This window comes from Eulemur rufifrons, chromosome 19, assembly GCF_041146395.1.
Source record: "Eulemur rufifrons isolate Redbay chromosome 19, OSU_ERuf_1, whole genome shotgun sequence".
NCBI classification, from domain to species: Eukaryota; Metazoa; Chordata; class Mammalia; order Primates; family Lemuridae; genus Eulemur; species Eulemur rufifrons.
This window is the reverse complement of record NC_091001.1, coordinates 58327553-58349013: the sequence shown is the minus strand read 5'-3', so window position 1 is coordinate 58349013 and position 21461 is coordinate 58327553. Positions and strand designations below refer to the sequence as shown.

At 49.5% G+C, this 21461-nt stretch overlaps 1 protein-coding gene across 7 annotated transcripts in view; it reads right to left on the bottom strand.

Moving 5' to 3' along the window:
• Positions 1-21461, bottom strand: part of SFXN5 (sideroflexin 5) — a 111592-nt gene that overhangs the window by 46618 nt on the left and 43513 nt on the right. For all 7 annotated transcript variants that reach the window (XM_069495106.1, XM_069495108.1, XM_069495107.1 and 4 more), the window contains 3 exons: positions 8389-8442; positions 7352-7408; positions 5946-6011 (listed from right to left, as the gene is read on the bottom strand). In XM_069495106.1, coding sequence (XP_069351207.1) covers positions 5946-6011; positions 7352-7408; positions 8389-8442 — 177 coding nt within the window. The remainder of the gene's footprint in view (positions 1-5945; positions 6012-7351; positions 7409-8388; positions 8443-21461) is intronic.

The window sequence follows — 21461 nt, the reverse complement described above, 5'->3', positions numbered from 1 at the left end:
CTAGCCACCTTCCCGTTCCTCCCAGGAGCCAATCCTCCCCAGGGCCTTCAAGCACTGGCCCCCAGGTCTCCCTGCTTTTCAGCCTCAGTGTGAAGCTCCCTCTTCACTCAGGGCTCCTCTTTTATAGTATCTCAAAGAACCTGGAACTTTCTTCCATGCAACTATCACAGTCTCTAAGCATATTATATATTTACCTTCTTAAAAATGCATGAATCAAAGTAATACATGTATCTGATTAAAATACTGAATAGCACAGAAATATTTTTACCTGTGGACTCTACCAAGTATCCACCTCTTCCAATAGACCCTAAGTGCTAGGACACAGGGCCTGTTTCTCTCTAACTCCTCACTGAATTCCTGGTCCCTGGTGAAACGAGTATGTGCTTAGTAACCATTCCTAGAATAAATGAAGTGAATGATTTCTGAAGCCGGAAGGAAAAAAAAAAGAGCCACAAAGGAGACTTGCCCTGTCAGCGGCTGCTGTCCACCCTAGCAAACACTGAGCGCTGCTGTGTGCTACATCCTGCATGCACAGGCCCAAGAGTACACCCGGGTAGATCACGTCATCCACTCCATTAGGACAAGGGCCTAGAGGGGGTGGGCCCCAAGGGCATGAAGGCTTCTGAAGAAGGGGATACCTGACTGAACCCGGAAAGGTGAGCAAGAGGCAGCCAGGTAGGAAGTGGGAAGGGCCTGGCAGAGGTTCAGAGGCATGAAATAGCAGGTAGTCTGCAGGGCACTCAGAGGACAGTCTACAGCTGGCTCTATAGACTCTACTGGCACCTGCCCTCTGGGGATCCAAGGGGCCTGGAGAACAATGGAGAAGGGGGCCTGCCTAAAAGGAGGGATGGCATGTGATCAAAAGTTAGATGCACTCTTGGGTATTGGATAATAATGTAACCAATGGTTAGGGGTTTGCATGGGTGCAGGATAGGGGTGCTCAGGGTGGGCTAGGAAAGGTCAAGGAATCTCTGAAGTACCAAAAATGTCCACCAGAGGGCATGCTTTGTAGAACAAACTTGGTAACCAAATAGGCCCATGACCCTCCACAGAGGTCAATTGTCCTCTGACCCCAGTCAGCCTGTTGCTTGGCAGTAGGGGCAGCCTGTAACTCTGTCACAGTGGCCAAGTGGCTGCAACAGAGTTATTCATGGGCTAAAGTGTCAGTCAGCTCCAGCTGCAGCTGAGTGGCTTATTAGCTGGCAACAGTGACCAACCACACCCCTGAACCATGCCCCTCAGGGACCAGGGGGTCGGCTGCTGGGAAACCAATTACACCAGACTCCTTCCACGTAGGAGGGGACAACAACTTGTCCTCCCCAGAATAGATGCTGGGCTGCTTTTCGTGTCTGACTCGCCACTGCCAGCATCACCATCTGCAGGCTTCCGAACACTTCAGATGCTGCTACAGGGTCCGTGCAATGGGCCCTCCAACCCAGAAGCCACTCACTGAAAGCAGGAAGACAATAATGTGGTCCAGGACTCACAGGTACCGTCACCCTACCTCCATCAGACCCCAAGAAGTACACCCTCCACCATAGAGTCAGCCAGGCCCTGTCCTGCAGGACACAGGGCATACTCTGGACCAGGGACAAATATGTGCTGCTTTGGCCAGAAAACACAGGCCTAGGGCCCAAGAATGAAGGTGAGCAGAGGGTCTAACTTTCTTACACCTAAAGAAGCTCTCAAAAAATTTCTCCCAGTGCCCACTGCTCTAGCGGTACCTAGGGAGGGCCTTGACACCAGGGGGCATGGTAATAGTTCCTGCAACCTGGAAAACGGGGAACATGACTTATGCCTCCTCATGCCACAGGGGGAGCAGAACAGTGTGCGATTAAGCTGGGTAAGCTGTCACTGACTTCACCTCGGCGGCATCTATGAAATGGGGATGAGCGCCTAAGCAGTGCCTGGAGCGCTGTGGGCGCTCTGCTAGTGTTAGCCGTTGTGACTGTTATTATGATTGTTTGCCAGTCTGACTATCAAGGGAACGTGCAGTTGCCAGCAGGCAGGGGAACCAGAGGGAGGGTTCAGCCCAGGGATCCCCTGGGACCGCTCCTTGTACTCCAGTGTCTGGTAGTGAAGGTTAACAGACGATCACTGCATCTCATACAGAAAGGACCCCCTAGGCCCAGGCCTCTGGGAAGGAGGTCAGCATTGTCCCAATGGGGAAAGGCCTCAGCCAGCCAAGACCCACCTGAAGGGCAAGGGTTTGAGGCACGGGCACAAAACATCTCTCATCACCTGGCTCCACCAACCAGCTCCTGCCCAGTCATGCAGGACTTCAGCCCCAAGTCTTCCTCTCCAGCCCAGGTTCCCCCTCAGCCAGGATCCTGCCTCCGTGAGGGTGGTCCGTGTGCTGGGCCTGCCAAGCCCCCCCACTCCTCCTCCAGCCCACTTCTGCCCACACCCCCTGCAACGCCCAGGTCCCTGGGCACATGTCGGATTCCGGGCTCGGCCTCCTGAGCAAGGCACTTGTGGGACTTCATGGCCAGTCCTGCTCCTCACTCAGCATCGCCTTGTCTCTGGCACTCCCCACCTGGCACCACACTCATTTTCTGAGCGTCCCAAATTTGTCACGCTGTCCTCCTGCATGCCTCTGCGTGTGCTGGGCCCTCTCTCTGGAACACTCTGCCCTGCCTTCCCCTGGCTCTCGCTGGTTTGTCCTATGAGTCAGCTCTGTGTTTCTTAGGGGCCCTTTCCCTGGTCCCATGACACGCTAGGGTCACCTTCGTCATAATTCTGACTATACTAGAGTGTTCTCAGCTTCCCTCCTCAGCATCTCGGAGGACACGCCGGTCTCTGTGGCTCCCAGTTCCTGTAAAGTGCCTGGCATGCCACAGACCCCTGACGGGAGCAATGGGTCTTGCCTCCTGTCACCCTTGTGCAGCCAGGGCCCATGAGGGCTGCCCACAGAAACGCTCCGCACAAACTCCGGAACGAAAGAACAGTGAGGATTGAGAGAGGCTTCCTTTGTTAAAAGACAGCAAACTGTTAGATTTCAAAAATAACTTAAGACGGAATTTCTTTTTTATTCTCAAGCAAGAAGCCAGACATTGCCAAATCTATTTAGAAGGTTCACCAAGAGGCTGCTGATCCCACCCCGGTGGTCCTGCAACCAGCATAAGACTCATCTGGGGGCACGCAAACGGGGGTCCCTGGTTCTGGAAGTTGCTGGCCAGGGTCAGGGCTCTCTGGAGAGGGCAAGAGGGCTCTCCAGGGACCACAGAGGAGACGGGCCTCCACTCAGCTCACCCTCAGTCCCTGGGACCTGCTCTTGGCCTGTCAGCCCCCATCCACGCCACCTGCTTGTAGGGACTCGTTTTAATTAATGCCAGAGCTGGGCCAACCACTGGGGCCGTGACACTTGTTTGCAGGTCATCTCCTCCTAACAGGCTCGCCCTGGGAGGGGATTTGTCACTAATTGAAGCAGAGATCAGTTAATGAGGCTGCGGGACCTGGGGTTCCAGAGAACAAGGGAAAGGGAAATAAAATAAAGGCCCTTTCTCCGGAGGTTTTGTGATTTACACACACAAAAGAAAAGCAAGCAAGCTGCAGATTTTCCAAGTCAGAAACTCCACTCCATCTGCCGGAGTTAGACCCTCACTGTGTGAAGACGTCAGGCGGAGGGACGCCGCCACCGCTACGACTCGCGGATGGGAGAGGAGAGGGGCCTCCTGAGGCCAGCAATCAATCAGCAACCTAATTAATAAGTATTTATGGAGCAGCGCTCCGTGCTCCCCTCTGGGGGGGAGAAGACACAGTGCCTGTCCCTGGCTAACTTGTAATTCAGCTGGGACGGGGCTCAGAACGCAGAACGTGGGGAGGACGGGAGACGGTGAGAGTGCGAGTGGGGAGGACGGAAGTTTCTAGGACCTGGGTGGGGGGAGCAGTATGGGCTGGAGTGGTCAGGGAAGGGCTCCTCATGGCGGGGGAGGGGGGTGCCAGAGCTAGGCAGGGAGGAGGGAGGAGGGCGTCCCCAGCACAGGCACATTCCAGCAAGAGGCCTCATTCCTGCCGGGCAAGACCCCAGCTCTGGGAGCCTTGGAGGGCCCCAAGTCCCCCAGTAACTCCGCTGGGCCTGCCTTCAGAATCCCTACCCCGCAAGTCTGGGCTAGGCTTGCCCAGGGAAGTGGTTGGGATGGGATGGCTGATGGGCCCCTGGGTGGGACAGTGAGGACTGGGGACACAGAGCCCTGAGCTCTCGGAAGAAGCTGAATTCCTGTTCCTGGAGCCCCAGGCCTGCAGGAGAAGCGAGTCCCACCAGGACAACAATCCCTTTCTCCCAAGCCCTTTCCATTCAGAGCCACTCAACATCCCTATGTGGCCTCTTCCTCCCAGCTCCTCCCCACGTCACCCTCAGTTCTCAGAGGAGGAAAGGGGATTTTCACGCTTCTCACCAGGCAGACCACCAACTCCTTTCGTCATAAGGAACAAGGAGGAGGTGAGTGAGCCCTTTCCCTGCTCAGGAGAGAGCCTGGCCATAGCCCAGCAAGTCCCCAGAATCAGGGACCCCCAGTCTGTACGACTTCCAAATGCAGCCTCATGCTGGCTGCAGGACAACCAGGGTTGGGTGAGCTGTCTCCTGGCGAGCCGTCGAAGAGGATTTGCAAGGTCTGGCTTCTCGCTTGCATTAAGACATAAGGGTTTAGGAAAGGAAAGAGATCTTGGGCATGAGATGGGATGTCCCACTTCACAGCTATTTGGAGATGACTTGGTCTACGTGGGAGTAAAATAAATGAGGCCATTTCAGGACAACCCCAAATCCCTACTTTAGAAGAATAGCAAAATAAACTATGATGCATGGCATCATGGGTTATTACATAGTTGTGAACAATTATCATACAGTATTCATTTAATGACACTGGAAAGATGCAGAAAGTAGGTTTTACCAAAAGATTATTATATGTGAATTCTTTCATTATATGTGAAATTTTTTTTTTTTTCTGTAGATAGGGTCTTGCTATGTTGCCCAGGCTGGAGTACAGTAGCTATTCACAGGCATAATCATAGCTCACTACAGCCTTGAACTACTGAGTTCCAGTGATCCTCCTGCCTCAGCCTCCCGAGCAGCTGGGACTATAGACACAGGCCACCATGCCCAGCTATGTGAATGTTTTTTGATTTGCATTTTCAAATTATTTTTTTCTTGCCAATTGCATGTGTTTATTGTGTAATGAATGAAATGACAAAGATGTGAAGGGACCCTTCGCCCTCTGGAGTCGGCCATAGGAGGCCTTCCCAGTGGGGATCTAGAGAGTGCCAGACGGAGGCACGAGGTGGGCTCAAGGGTGGGACGAGGTCCTGGTGGCTTGAGCATCACTGTGGCTCTGGCCCAGGCCTTCACTATGTCACCTGCCCTCTGCCCTCATCTGGGAAACAGGCACCCACCATCCATCCTACACTCACAGTCTACACATCTCTCCTACTGAGTGGCTGCTCTTGTCTCAAAGTCCAGGGAGACTCAAAAGGAGCCTAATGTCCCTGTCTTGGGGAGCTTACAGGTCTTTGGGAAGGAATGAACACGAGACTGTGTGACCACGGTCACAGAGAGGGAATAACCCGGGAGCTGAGCGAAGGGGAGCCGGCACAGGGGCCAACCTTCCAGGGTCATTCCCGTGCCCTTCCCCTCAGCTGCGGCCTGGAGCATGAAGACCAGCTCCTCTGAGAAGATGCTAGGTAACCACAGTCCCTCTCGGGCAGACATGCTGCCCACGGCCCCACGGGCACCGCCCCAGCGCCCCACCTGCCCTCCAAGGTGCCAGTTTGTGCTCTCTCTCTGTCAGAGTCCCTTCTCTGGCTAGAAAGCCTGCCCTGGCAGCCCACCCACAGAAGCTGCCCACCGCACCGCTGCCGGCCCTGGCCCTCAGACAAGGTCCACCTGCAAAGTCGAATGGGGCGGGACAGCAGCAGGACCAAGAGGAAGGAGGTGGGGAGGAGGTACTCACAGCAATGGAGACAGCACTGATGACAGCGCCCAGGTAGCCCTGGATGAACTTGGATGCAGGTGAAGGCTGGAAGACAGGGCAGAATTTCAGGCCTGCTGGGTGCCCAAGGCTCCCGCACTCCACCCTTGCAAACTGCCCCGGCCAGCAAGAAGCCTCCCCGCCCACCAGCCTGGAAGGCTGGGTGAGAAGGAAGAGGCCAAACATGGAGGCCAAACGTGGAAACACGCTCCACTTCTGCCCTGCTCTAGAAAGGTCACTGGCAGACAGTGCGGGCTGGGGGTGGAGAACAGCAAGGGCCGGTGGCGTCCGGTTTAGGAAGGCTGCATATTGCAAGCAGGCCGTGCGGCGGGTGCAGCGCTTCCAGGTGGGCGCGCCAGTGTCCAGGCTGGCTCTCACAGGCCTGGCGGCCCTCGCAGCGGCTAGGTTTCTGTGTCAAAGATGATAGTTCTATAGATGAATACAGCCCAACTTCCAACACAGAACATGAAGGAAAAGCCGAGGAACTTGTCCACTGCAACTGCAGGTTGGAGATGTCTGCGTAAGGTGAACAGCACCCATCCACACAGAGCTGCACGTGTGTGAAGCCCCTGGGAGACCTGGGTGGAGGTTTAGGTCGGGGGATCCTCAGAGCATCAGGCTCCTCAAGTTCCTACGGCCCAGGCCAGCTCCTGAGTCCCCCTCCCTCCCCCAAGGGTAGAAAATGCCAAGGCCCTCCCCTTCGCCAAACTGACAGCCCCCCGAAGGGGACCAAGATGCCTCTTCCCCTCCCTTTGCCTTTGGACTAAAGTAAGGGAGAATCGAACAGAGGGACAGGTGGCCTTGCCAGCAAAGCAGGGGCCCAGCAGCCTTCCTGGACAACAGCCAGTGACTGGGCCTCCACCATGAGCTGTCCCAGGCATGCAGGGAACTCAGGGGAGGAGGAGCCAGTCCTCTCGGACTCTCAGCCCTCAGAAGTCCTGTGGCTTTGTGGCCAGCAGTCAGGAGCTGGGGGCACTAAGGCAGCTTCCAGCAAGTTTGGAGGAAGCTTTAGGGGAACTGGCCCCCCGCGTGGCTGACACTGTCCTGATCCAAGATTTGGGTGTGGGAGCTGCTCAAGAAGAATTCTGAAGCCAGCGGAATCCATCCCTTACATTGCACCCCCCACAGCCCTCTAAACAGATCTGCTCCACGTCATGTAAACAGCCCCTCCCAGGCCAAGCCAGCCTGGACGCTCCTGCTGAGCTCAGCCAGGTGAGGTCCGAGTCTGCCGCTCCACGTGAAGGGTTGGCAGCTTAAATAAGGCACCTAGAGGAGGGCAATCCTTAACTGAGAAGAGGCAGCCACCAATGGTGGCATGTCACACTGTAGGGAGGACAACTAGGTCACCCCACCTGGACCCCACCCTGGGGAGAAGGCCTGACGCTCACCTTGGTAGCATTGCGGTTTGCATAGTTGACACAGGCATTGTGGCTCTGGTTCAGCCACTGAAAGGCAACAGAGAGAGAAGTCAGGGAAGGAGTGGTCACCTCCCCAGAAGCCAGGCGTTGGGCCCCGGGGTGGGAGCCACACACCCCCAGAAAGACATGGCACGCTGTCTGCAGCTCACAGATGGTTCTCCCACCAGTAAGCATGACCAACTGTCCCGGTTTGCCCGGGACTGTGCTGGTGCTGGCACTGAAAGTCTCGGGAAACCTCTCAGTTCCTGGCAAACCAGGATGTGGTGCTGCTCACCCCAACAGTCCCCCCCGATCCAGAAGCCGTCCCCCCTCCTGGAATTATGGCATTCATTGCCCCAGCAGGCCCACCGCCTTTGCCATGTCATCCCTAGTATATCACTCGCCGGACAGAAGGGGGCCAGCAAGGCCCCTGGAATGACTGACAACCCCACACTTCTTTGGAGAATCTCCCAGCCCAGCACCCTGCACCACCTCTAGCACCAGACACACGTGCTGTCAGGAGTTGTGTTCGAGGAAGACCCTTTGGCATTGTCTCCCAGAAGATGGGTTTTTCTTCCTGCCCCTCTTTCCCTGCACAGACATACACAGGGACATCCTCAACTGTTTTCACAGAGCAGAGAGCAGGGTCTGCGATGCACTTCACTACCTCGGGGGTAGGGGTGGGTTTACCTTCCCCTACAGATTTGGGTGGGGCTGGCATCAAAATGAGGCTGTGGGCCTCGAGGTCACCAACTATAAGACAAGTGGCCACCAGCAAGCCATCATGATCCAGGTGAAGACACCCGGCTCCCATCACCTCTGTCTAAAGGTTACAGTGATATGTAATGGCCTGAGACATGCCAGCAGCTGGGGACCTGCTCAGTGGGGCCAACGTGCTGGTTTTCCTCGAGTGGCTTCCGGGCTGGCGGAGGGGTTGGGGGACTGACTCTACCCCAGGGCCTGGACGGGGCAGGGCATCAGGGCAGGGAGTTCTTAACTGGCACCTGTGTGTCCCGGGAGACTGTTACCTGCCAGAAGACGGTGGACGCCAGTGTCTGGTTGGGCAAGAGAAGACCGACTACCTACGGGCGAGAGAGAAGAAAGGCTGAAAAAGGCAAAAGACACATCCTACACTCTCACAAAGAAAAATGACACTGCCACAAACAAGAGCAAGCTGGAGCTGCACAAACGGATGTGGCACGACGTGTTCATCCAAACCGAGGCCCACGGGGACAGGGTGTGCGGCGGAGGAAAATCAAGTTACAGAATTATGTTGCGGCATAACCCCATGTATGTAAAGAAAAAAATAATCTTATCTATAACCATATGCACACACATGTATACACACATGTCTCTAAGCATGAAAGCTCTGTAGCACAGCATGTGCTGTTAACTGTGGCTGAGGTGGGGCGCAGGCTGCCTTCTCACATTCTTTTTAAATATGTCTGCATTCTAACAGTGGGCATTATTTCCATAATGGGGGGGGGGGCGCGATAAGAATAAACAAAAGGAACACTGTCACTTCCACTCAGGTAACCTGACTCCTTCCGGCCCTGCCATCCGTAGGATTCTTGCGAGGAGCCCATAAAAAGGCCTTCTAGTGCTTTGTAAATACAAAGCTGGAGGCATTTGTATCTGTTATCTTTGAATTTCCACGAAGCAAAAACCTATCCTACATTTAAGCTACTGAATGAAACATAGATGTCTGATAAATATTTGCTGAATGAGTGAAGGAATGAAGGGAGGAATAAATACACACATACGGCTAAGTACACATAGGTGTGGATCCCTTATTCCCAAAGCCCAAATATCACCTAAGACTTAGACTCACTGTTTTTTTGGTTTAGGTCAAGATTCACTGCCTGATTTTGACACTGGCCAAGACCTGGACTTCAGGGATCCACGTGTGTCTCCCCATTTACCTTTGCGGTGTTTGCATGCAAAATACATCTACCAAGCACCATTGCATATGGGAAAAATGTGCACAACCAGCCGCATATTGACTTATTTATTATTCTTGTAGATAAAATGGCTCTTTGGCAAGAATTTCTGTAAGGAACAAGTATAAACATTCAATACTATGCAGTAAATCAAATTCTAGACATCCTCAGCAGCATTAGTAAATCATGTTTTAAACATTAAAATGTTTTAAAACAGCGAACACGCACACACATTTATATTTATTGGCCCATCTCAGTTTGAATAAAATTATATAATCTAAAGCTATTCCATAGCTCCAATGAGGAATCATCTTACGAGATCTGCCTTCCAGAACGACATCCCAATTTGATCTTTCTTTGCAGTGGCAGCTTAGGGAACCGGACTGAGAACCAGGAGACCCCAAGCCTCAGCCTCTGCTCCGTCCCTGCATGATCTCTGGTAGAAGATGACCCCCTCTGGGCTCTAACTTTCTTACCTATGAAGGGAAGGGGTTGGCCTAGGAGGTTTTATCTCAGTTTAAAATTCTAGCCTCAGGTTCTAGGCAGTAGGTGTGGATTCAACAGAAATAGCCCATTGTCTGTGATGGGGTCCCACATGCTAAGGAGCATCCGGGGGACGCAGGACCTCCTCCTAGTTGGGGCCCCCAGTCAGGAGCCAGACAACAGAGAGGAAGCTGAGCCTAGAGGGGGCGGGCCAGGGGAGGGGGCATGCACATGTATGTGTACACGTGTGCATGTCTGACTGCCTCCCACAGCCTGAGGAAATTAAAGCTGTTTGCTGTTTGGAGCTCAGTTTATCACCGCCCTAATCTGTAGTTTACTGAACATGGCGTCCTATGGACTACACTGTCTTTTCCCTCGAATCCCCGTCGTACCCAGAGCTGTGTTCCGGCCACAGGCACATCATAAGATACAGCCGCAGGGGACTTAGCGTCTGTGCCAGACAGCTGCTGTCCAGCACACTGCTCAGGACGTTACAGGATCCTCTTTATAAATCCTCTTGGGGCAAATCTTTTCTGGTCTCAGGGTCAGAAATTGTACTTCTGAGCAAATGGTTTGCATGTGCCTTGCAGACACTGGGCCATTGAACTGCGTCTCTTTGCCCTGAATGTCAAGAAGCTCAGGCCACCTCTCCCTGGCCACACTGCCAAGTGCACAGACCCACACTGCACGTATTCTGTGCCCGAACCTCACTCCTGGCTTCATCTCTCTCCTTCCCTAACCATCCTTTGTCTCATTTTCATCTTCACTTGTTTTATCTTCGGCACCATGCATTTTTAAAGTGATTTCAAGTCTTTTCTAGAACAAACCAGAGCTCTAAACTAAACTAGTACCCAGCCTATGTACACATACACATTGCCCATGGATCCATGGCCAGTGAGCTTTTACTCTGTTGGACAACCCCCACCTCCTGTCCCAACCTCCTGCTCTAACACGGGCCTGGTACCCACACCGGCACCTCTGACTACTTAGCACAAGTCTGCTCAAGCTTTCTTAAAGAGATTGATTGATTGATTGATTGATTTTGCCAAGCATTTCCCCATATGTCACTTACCATAATCCTCACAATAACTCTGGGGATCAGACAAAATAGAGATTACTTTCCATATTTTCCAAATAGGGAAGCTGAGGCTTAGAGAAATTCAGTGATCTGCCCATGGCTTCGCAGCAAGCTAGACAATGATTCAGTCTCCTGATTCCTGGCTCCGGGGCCCTGACTCTCTGATTCTAGGGCAGTGGTCCCCAGCCTTTTTGGCACCAGGGACTGGCTTCATGGAAGACAATTCTTCCATGGACTGGAGTGGGGGGATGGTTTTGGGATGATTCAGGAGCATTACATTTATTGTGCAGTCAAACCTCTCTGCTAACGATAATCTGCATTTGCAGCCTCTCCCCAGTGCTAGCATCACCACCTCAGCTCCACCGCAGATCATCAGGCATTAGATTCTCACAAGGAGCGCGGCCTAGATCCCTCACATGTGCAGTTTACACAGGGTTTGCGCTCCTATGAGAATCTAATGCCACCACCATCTGACAGGAGGTGGAGCTTATGCGATGATGAGAGTGATGGGGAGTGGCTGTAAATACAGATGAAGCTTCGGTCACTGACCCATGGCTCAGCCCCTGCTCTGCATCCTGGTTCCTAACATGCCACGGACTGGTACTGGTCCATGGCCCAGGAGTTGGGGACCGCAATTCTAGGGTGCTCCTTCTCCAGCTCATCCCCCTGAGCATAAAGGAAGAGGAATTCGGTCAACACTCCACACTATATATGGAGCACCTCCTATGTACCAAGTTCCACCCCACTCCCAGTGGAGAACAGCAGACATTATTCCTTAACCACAATAAACACAAAGACCAAACAAGATGTATGAGAACATCATTTACAACACCCAGGCATGAAAATGATAAGATAGTGTAATGAGGTACTTGGGTATGTGTAAGGTTGATAAATTCTATCATCCAAACAGGAGTGTAGGAAGGGAAAGATCAGTGTTCCTTGGCTACCTGCCGGAGGAGGGGTAGGATTGATCTCAGGGGTGTGTGTGTGTGTGTGTGTGTGTGTACACGGGAGCAGAGACAGCCGGGGCAGCCGAGAGACTGGCAGAGCCAGTGTGGGGAGGCTGGGGTTAGGAGACAGGGAACACGGAGCTGCGCTGGCCGAACGGGGCCCTCGGGAGTCACGCGTGGCTGAGCTGGGGGACAGGTATCTGCCCTCTGGGTCCTCGCAGTCAGGCGGGGACCAGCAGCTCGCGCATGCCAGCCCCATTCCCTATTAGGCAAAACGCAGCACCATCTGCACAATCCCAGGAGCAAGAGCAGATATTTTATAACTTCCTTTTTTCTTTTTAAGTCTAAATTAAAAATAAATGTTCCCTTCAGCTCTCAGATGTATATCTCTGGTGCAACCTGCCCACATTCCCTCCCGCTGCCCTTTCCAGAACATGGCAGGGGAAAGGAAGAAAGAGATGGATAGAGAGAGGGAGCCAGTCCACCCAGCTTCAATGCCAGTGGATTGCACCTCTTCCAAGAGGGAAGAGATTCAGGCGTGGCCACGCAGATGGGTGGAGAGAGCCCAGAATGTGGCTGGTACCAAGGAAAGTGGAAGGAGAGGGAAACAGGAGCCAGCAGCTTGGATTTCTAGCCCAGCCTCCACCCTATTTTGCTGCAGGACCTTGGCCAAATCGCACATCCTATCTTTGCTCCCATTTATAGTTCATAACATGGCTGAAGTCCCCTCTGCAGCTCTGGCAGCCTGGCAGCTGTCCTCCCCGCACATCTGTCTGCACCTTTGCTGTTCCCTTCCCCTCGGGCATCCAGTCACAGACCCAGTGATTAATGCCCAGGCCCTGGCTGCCAGATGCCAGTGCCAGTGTGTACCAGCTGGGTGACCACAGGCAAGTTACTTGACCCTTTGCGCCTCCCTCTCCTCATCTGCTAAATGGAGGCTAATCCTGGTGTTCCCCCAGGACGGTCACAAGAGGACGCAAGGCAGGGGGAGAATCTGGCTCAGCGTCTGGCACGCAGCACGTGCGCACTGGAGGTTGAGTCACTCCTCCCCTCCCGGCAAGTCCTTCTGTAGCCTGTGCCGGTCTCGCCTTGCTCTGAACCCCACAGTCCACATCACACAACTGGGCATCAGCTCACTTGCATCTCGTTTCTGAACACAAGTCTTGTCCCTCAAAGAACAGAGCTCCCGAAGGCAACCAGGGCTCTTCGCTCTTCCTCCTGACGTCCCCTGAAGTCTTAAGCCCAAACTGAGCCCATGCTCCAGGCTGGAGCAACATTGCAAATTCATAGTTAAGAACATTAAACAACCCTTGGCCAGAGAAAGATTCCTGCTGGACTGTGACAATGACCACCATCGCCCATCCCCTCCTGACTCCTTTTATTAATGTCCTAATTGCATGAGGGTGTGTTGGCCTTTGGGACAGGCGTGGATTGAATTTTTGGTCCTGATTCTTCCCAGCTCCCTGCATCCATACCCTCTTCTGACCTCACCCTGGGAGGAGTGTATCTCCCCTGCTTCTTGGCTCTGCTTGGCCATAGGACTGGCTTTGGCCAATGGCATGTGGAAGAAAGTGGCAGTGCGCCCGTTCCAAGCCAAGCCTCAGAGGCCTCGTGTTCCTGCTTGCCCTCCTGTGGGTCTAACATCACCAGAGGTGACATCCCTGACTAGTCTTCTGGCTGAGGAGGATGAAAGACCAGAGGAGCAGAGTCCAGCCCAGGTCAGCTGACCCTCAGGTGATCCATAGACCCACATGAGATGCACAACTGCCTCATTCAAGCCCCGTCTGGACTAGGTGAACCCCGGCCAACCGCAGATCCTACTGCACAGCCCTGAGAACGAATGCTATGAATGGCACTGCAGTGCTGTGGACGTTTGCTACACAGCACATGGTGGCAACAGCTAACTGATACAGGGATTACCACGTGTGAAGGCTGCCTGTGCTATCCCTCGTGGTCCAAATCTACACCACCACGAATATACCTTGAACTAGGTCTTCAGCAGGGATGCTGGTCCCTGGGGCCTTGCTTATCACCTCCACCCAACCGGGGCCACCAGCCCAACTTAGGGGCTGCCCTGGCAGGTCTAGGAAGAGGAGCAGTTTGTGTTTGAGCTTAGTCTCAGGACAGAGTAAGGAAGGGGCCAATGGCACCTATACAGCAACCAGCTGCAAGAAAAAACACATCTGCACTTCAGGCCTCCTCCTTCAGGGTATTCTAACTGCAGCACAGAGGTGAGGTCTCAGTCTGGGAGAGAGGCGTCCCCAGATAGTCCAGTCTGCTTGGCCAGGGGTGGGACATGAACAATTGAAGACAAAGATGGGGGAGCAAGGCTGCTGGCCACAGTCCTGTCTGCCATGATGTCTGGACTGAGAGAGGGGACTGAGAGCGCCTGTCCCCCTGGCCACCTCCCATACAAGACTGACTCACGTGATAGGAGAAAGATTTTTCAAGTGTGGGAAATCTGGAGAGAAAACAGGGCATGTGTCAAAACAACTGGGTGGTAAAACTTAAGCCGAAGAGGACTATGGGGCACAGAACGACCTTGCTTGCCCCACGAATGGCAGAAGTAACAGTCCCGCTCACCACCACCCCGCCCTGTCTTGACTTAGCTAACCCTCCCTCCTCATTCCACATCCTTTAGGTTTCGGCTTGGTTGTCACTTCCTCCAGGAAGCCTCCCCTGACCCTCAAGATGAGGTGAGGTCCCTGTCACATGCCCCCCAGCACCCTGCAGGCCTTCTTTGCAGAAGTCACCTCAGTAGTAAGAATCTGTTTAAAGTCTGTCTTCCTCGAGAGCTTCCTCAAGCTTCAGAGAGCGAGACCACACGACGCTCACTCCTCACGCACCTGGGAGTCCTCACTGGTAAAGCGACAGCCTTCCACATTGTGTCTTTCCCTCCACACTGACTCACTCAACTCCAAAATGGTCCTCTTCATATTTGATGGACCCGCCATGGGCCCCAGTACTCAACAGTTGGCCTGTTTTTTCCTTCTACTTTGTCTCCATCTTCTGATTTATGTGGCTAATGATCTGAAAAGTAACACTTCAGTGCATCAGGGTGTTGCTATTTAAAGGACGCCAGCCCGTTAGAGACAACGTGCCTGTCGGATGAAGGCTCACCCCTGACCGGTCAGCTCCAGCCTACCTCAAGCGACAGCTCCGGTGTGGGATGAGCCAGGCCAATGTGGCTGGTGTCCGGTAATAATGGCGGCAGCCCAGGGAAATTTGGGAGTGGGATTTAAACACGTGAAAAGGCAGAGTTGGGGATGAGGAGCGTTGGGAGATGGCAGAAAGGCCCTGGGGCACACCCAAGTCCTGCCGAAAGTGAGCCCTTTGTGGTCCACCCCCACCGCCCCGCACCCCTGGAGATGAAGTGTCCTACACGAGCACCTTCTGATACCTGGGTTTCTAAGTCCACGTGATTATCTGTAGTATTAAAATGAAAGGGTTCAGAGTCCAAGCTCTTAGTGTCCCAAGACAGAAATTGATTGATACTTAACCAAAGCCACCAGGCTCACTGACTAGGCGTTCCCTGTCTGCCCTTCTCAGCCCCCAGCTGGATCTGACGCATTTGGCCCCTGAGTTTTGAGAGTTCCAGGAACAACAGGGGAGGGTCGAGGAGGGCAGCAGTGCTGTGGGGAGCTCAGGGCTGAGGAGGGAGGCCCAGATGATCCCTGGGACAGCCTCAGGCCCAGGAGGGAAACCCAGTTGCTGGCATCTGAGGCGCTCCAGCGACCAAGGGTGCAGGGCACGGCCGGGGAGACGGGGAGGGCAGGACAAGGGCCAGACCACTGGGGCCAAGGCTGGCCTGCTTCTCCCCAGCCACATTCGTGGAAAGGCCAGTCAGTGCTACACACCTCTCAGAGGAAACCTGGGGACGGAGAAGCCATTTATAAGAAGCGACCACACTGGTAGGGCTCTTCTGAGAAGGTACCCGAAGAAAGGGAGCAATGAACCACGGTAGCCTCAGAACCAGCCTCAGTGCACCGGCTCAGCCGCTGTGCTTATGTATAAATTGGGATCTCTTTGCCGCACACCGAAGGGGGAAAAGTTCCCATCTTCAAATGTTAAGCTTAAAATAAGACACTACATGGGTGCCAGTGGATCTGTGAAATCTGCTGACTAAACTGGCACCAGCCTCTGGGAGAAAACCAGCTCGTCTCTCCTGAGCTCTGAGGGGCGAGCGGGGTGGGGGCGGGGGGACTCGCAGGCAGAGTGGGAACAGCGTCGGGGGTCAAGCCGGGGATGTTCACCTGGGCAGAAGGCAGCTCGACTGCGGTTTCCAGAAGCTTCCAGTCGAGGCACCTGCCAGCCTTACTCGCCCCTTCCCTTCATCACTCAGGGACCCAGTTCCTAGCACATTCGCTGGCACCCTCGTTTCTATTTTGGTGAGCATTTCTAGTGGCTTCTGCACGCGTGCATTTCTACCCACTCTGTCAGACCAGGGGCTTTCCTAAGGTGTGGACTGGAACCTTCACTCCCCTTCAGACCAGGCGTTTGCTGAAACGTTCAGTGCTACCAGGTGACCACAGGGCCTTGGAGGAGCTGTGGAGCTGGCAGGAGCCGGGCCCTGGGTGGAAGTGCTGGAGCGGCCACCACGCCCCTTCCACGCAAGGCGAGGCCCGAGTGGGGAGGGGCAGGGACCAATGAGTTGTCATGCTGCTTGTCCACATCAAGGTGCCAAGATGGAAGGCCACAGGTCCTCCAAATGCAAAGGCTCCGCTGGGGACCTGGCCTCTGGACCGGCTGTTCTGAATCTTGGGATATGGATATTTAGGGCTAGGTGAACACTGTCATTTTGGCCCTGGCTGCCATGGAGGCCTGCCTGGAGGTGGCCCAGGTCATGCTGCCCGTTTCGCCTCCATCAAGTAAGTGTTCATACAGGACGTCAGGGGCCAGGGCACGCTGTTCGCACACCACATGCATGTTCTCACAAAGGGCTGTTTGCTCAGGCTGGGAGAGGAGTGGTCCTGAGAGGATACTGACAGCATCTGCTTCAGCAATGATCCCTAAGCAGCAGGGGGCCAGATCAGCATCCAAGTCCCCAGGCTGCCCACAGGCCATAGTGACTCTGCTATAACCTGCTGGTCTTGGGTAGGACAAGGAGAGAATGAAAAAGTACAGAGTGAGCCTCAGTAACGCCTTGCGAGCTGTAGACAGTGCCAGCCTCTCTTGGGTTAGCCAGTTCATCCCAGTTGACAGCAACCAGTCACTGTGTAAGGGTCCACTTGGCCTCTTAGGGGAAAATGAGCCCCACATTTGACTTTTGCCATTTCAAACACCCAGTTCTCTGGTTTGGCAAAGAGGTGATACTGCCAAATGATCTATCTACTTTTTAAAGTGTTGATGAAACATTTGTACAAATTATTATGGCATTCTTCTTTGCCTGCCTATTAACCATTTTTCTCTTCTTTTTTACTAACAGAATCCCTATATAATTGGAGATAACAATATATACCCAGTTAAATTCTACATGAACTGTAACAGAACAGTTATGTGGAACTTCTAAGAAACTCCTTAAAGAGAGCTATCTCAGCTGGGAGATACATCCTTTTACTCCTCTTTTCTTTCTCCTCCCCAGAATGTGAATGTGATGGCTGGAACTCTAGCAGCCATCTTGGGCTATGAGGTAGCTTTAACAATAGAAGACAGTACTGAAAGTGGTGGTACAGCATAATGGAAGTCTGGGTTCCTGATGACATTATGAGGTTCTGCCTACCTCTAAACTCCTTTGACATGAGATAGAAATGAACTATTTTGTTTAAGCCAGTGTTATTTTGGACTTTCTATTATATGTAGATGATTCTAATCCTAACTTATATAATTGGGTACTATACTACAAAGAAATCAAAATAAATCCCAAATGGCAGAATTGTAGAGGTCACTCTACAATTAAGATAAGCTGGAAGATAACAAAATAACACGTTCTTTAAAACCCAGTCACTTATAATTTAAAAAAGCTTTCTTCTGACTAATAGACTGAAGAGGATTTGAAACTGTAATTTCAAACTTATTTAGAAAACAATAACATAGGATCACTATATATAAAAGCATATTAGATATAGCCATTTTTAGATATATTCAAAGGCAAATTCTCAGCCCCAAACACTTTTATTAGAAGGAAAGAAAGAGAATAAATAAACTAAGCATTCAAGGCAAAAAGTAAGAAAAGCAACCACAAACAAACCAAAGAGAGAAAAAAGGATATTATAAAAACAAAAGCAGAAATGAATAATTAGAAGATAAAATAGAAGAACCGATAAATTCATCCAAGAGCTAATTCCTAGACACAACTCTCACAAATTCAGTTCTTTTAATAAAGGGAATAAAGGTGAGGAGTGAGACAAGACCCAAAATCAGTCAAAGGAGAGATCACTATATTTTTTAAAAACCCACATTTAAAACTTTTCTATCATGAAGACACCAGAGACTAAGAAAAAAAACAGCCGAAGAAAAGATTTTCAATTCAAAGGATTAATATCCAAAATATATAAGGAACTCTTATAAATCAATTAGAAAAATACGGCCCATGGAAGAATGGAAAGGGTGTGAACAGGTACTTCATGGAGGAGGAGATACAAATGGCCAATAAACAGATGAAAAGAAGTGCAATCTTTCTAGTGTTCAGGGAAATAAAATTGAAAACTATAATGAGAAGCCACCCCTTTCCCCATTAGATTGGCAAAAACGTTAAACAATGAATACCAGTGTTACAAATGTGTGGGGAAATACAGCCTTTTCAATAGGAAATTTAGTAGTATCGATTAAAAATGTAAATGTACGTAGCCTTTTATGCAGTAAATTCACTTTTTGGAATATGCCCTGGGGAAATCTTCATACTTGTACTAAAAGAGCTTTACGAGGACTTTCCACAGCACTGTTGTTTCTAATAGCAAATAATCAGAAAAAACCTCACCCATCACTGGGGGAGAGACTGCTACTCAGCAGAAAAAATGAACAAATGAAAAAATAAATGAAGCTGATCTTTATGTAGGCAAACTGCTAAGTGCAATAAGGTAACCATAGATAAGTATATTGTTACATTTTTAATGCAAAAACCCACAAAACAAAAAAAAATTTTAATGACGATTTATATGTATATGAATGCTTACCAAACACCTAGAAGCTCACACCAAACCTCTCACAGAGGTTACTTCTGGGCACAGATTTGGGGTGGAGGGTCATCCATAAGGACTTTTACTTTTGCTTGTGTTGTTTAAATTCTGAGCTGAGAGAACATTCATGTATTACTTGTATAACTTTAAAAATATTCTTTATAAAAAATTCTTGGTGGTGGTATTTTTGAATCCCAAAGAACATATTCATGTATTACTTGTATAATTTTATAAAATATACAGAGAAGCTTTTTTTTTTTCCCTAAATCCTGGAGATATTTCCAAACTCCAAAGATAAAGAGAAAAAATACCAAATGATTCCAGGGGAAGGGGGGAAGTTTACCTAGAAAAGAAAAGAGAATCAGGCCAACTATTGTTCATGTCTAAAAGGGAAAAAAAAAAGACATTTCCAGATACGCAAGGATTCAGAAAGTGTACTGCCCACACAGTCTGAAAATTATTTAAAAAAGTATTCTAGCCAAATATAAAGTGCACGCACACACACACACACACACACACACACAAAGCCTAAATAATTGTGAAGTTTAATACAGGTGTTAAGAAAGGCTTTATCTGATGATTTATAGCTGATGAAATTCCAGATTATTTCTAAAAATTTAGCAGATGTATAGAGGTAAAATGTTCAAGTAGAGATTAGAGTAAAATGGTATGCTTACCCACTCTTCCTGTGTGGGTAGGGTTGGAAAAGTCGTATTTATTATTTGATTCTTGATATTTATAAAACATCTATAATATAACCTTTCTATACTATAATATATTACAGATGAATGGTAATTAGAGAGAATTAGGATTTTCCCCTTCCAAACTACTTAAGAAACCAAAAGGACCGATGAAAACTATCACTCCATACAGATCAGGAAAAGAAGTACAAACAATAACAAAGCTTAATAAACAAGCCAGAAAAAAAAAAACCAACACCCACTTGATGGCTGGGATAAGTGGTTACAATAATCAGTGGCAAAATGATATGAATGGGTTCCATTTATTATTAAAGTTAAAGACAGTATTTCTCAAATTGAGTTAAAAAAAGTAAAATTCAGCTAGATTTTTGTCTTAAAGAGACATGTAATAAAAAATGACACAAAAATTAAATGACTCTGATATAAAAGTATAGACAAGTGATATAGAAGGCAAATAAATTAAACAAAACAGGAATAGAAATATTAATATGAGATAAATAGAATCCAAGGCAAGATATTCAATAAAACAGAGATTGTGTGTGTGTGTGTGTGTGTGTGTGTGTGTAAGAAAAAGAGAGATGATAACATCACGAAGACAAGACTATCATAAACACACCAAAAACCACTGCACTGAAATATATATTAATACAACAACTGAAGAAATGCAAAGAAATTAAAAATGGGCACACATAATTACAGTGGAAAGTTTATAATCCTTTCTCAGAATATTTCAGAACAATACAGTAGTTTCAAGGCAACAACATAAAAATAGAGATGTGAATAATACCTCTCGATATATTTACATATATTTAAAAATATATGTATAAAATGAAATATTTCAAGGATACAGAAAAGTCCAGAGGATAACATGACGAGTATCTATCTATGTCAAATCTTATCATTTTGTCAAATTTTTGTTAAAATGTTAGCTTTTTAAAAAGATGAAACTCTATAAATACAAATGAAGCACCCCTGATGTGCTAGATTTCCTTGCTTTCTCTTTCCACAGAGGTAATCAGTATCATGAATCTGTTACTTATTGTTCCCATGAGTGTTTTTATAGATACATGAAAAATGTACCCATAACTATATATAATATCGCTTTGCATATTTTTGAACATTATATAAATGACATCAGAGAGCATTACTACTCTGCTACTATTTTTTCATTCAACATTCTTTTTGAGATTTATCCATATTCATAAATGTAGCCCTTGTTCATTATTTTCTTTCCTGTGTTAAGTATTCCACTGCATGACTAAACCAGGACTTAGCCATTTTCTTGTTAAGAGAATTTCAGTAGTTTCCAATTTTTTGCTATCATAAACATTGTTGCAAATACTTTCTTTTCATATTTAAATGTGGTTCTGTGTACCAGGTCAGGTCAAGATCTAAACTTTGTTTCTTTTCCATACAGGTAGCCAACTGTCTCAGCACCATATAATAGATGGTCCATCCTTTTCCCCACTGATTTTTAATGCCATCTTTGTCAAATATCGAGTTTCCATATGGGCATGGGCACATTTCCAGGTTTTCTATTCTGTTCCATTGATCTGTCTGCTTATCCTTGTACCAAAACCAAACTGTCTTATATTATTTGGTAGGGTGAGTCCCCTCCCACCACCTTATTCTTAAAAATTGCCTCGGCTTCCAATATATGGTGCTGCTAAAAAAGAAAGAAAGAAAGAAAAAAAAAGAAAGAAAATTGTCTTGGCTCTTCTTGTTCCTTAGCTTGTTCACATAATTTTTAGTATCAACTTGTCAAGCTCCATGAAAAATCCTGCTGAGATTTTGATTGGAATTACATTGAATACAAATTTTAATGTAAAGAAAA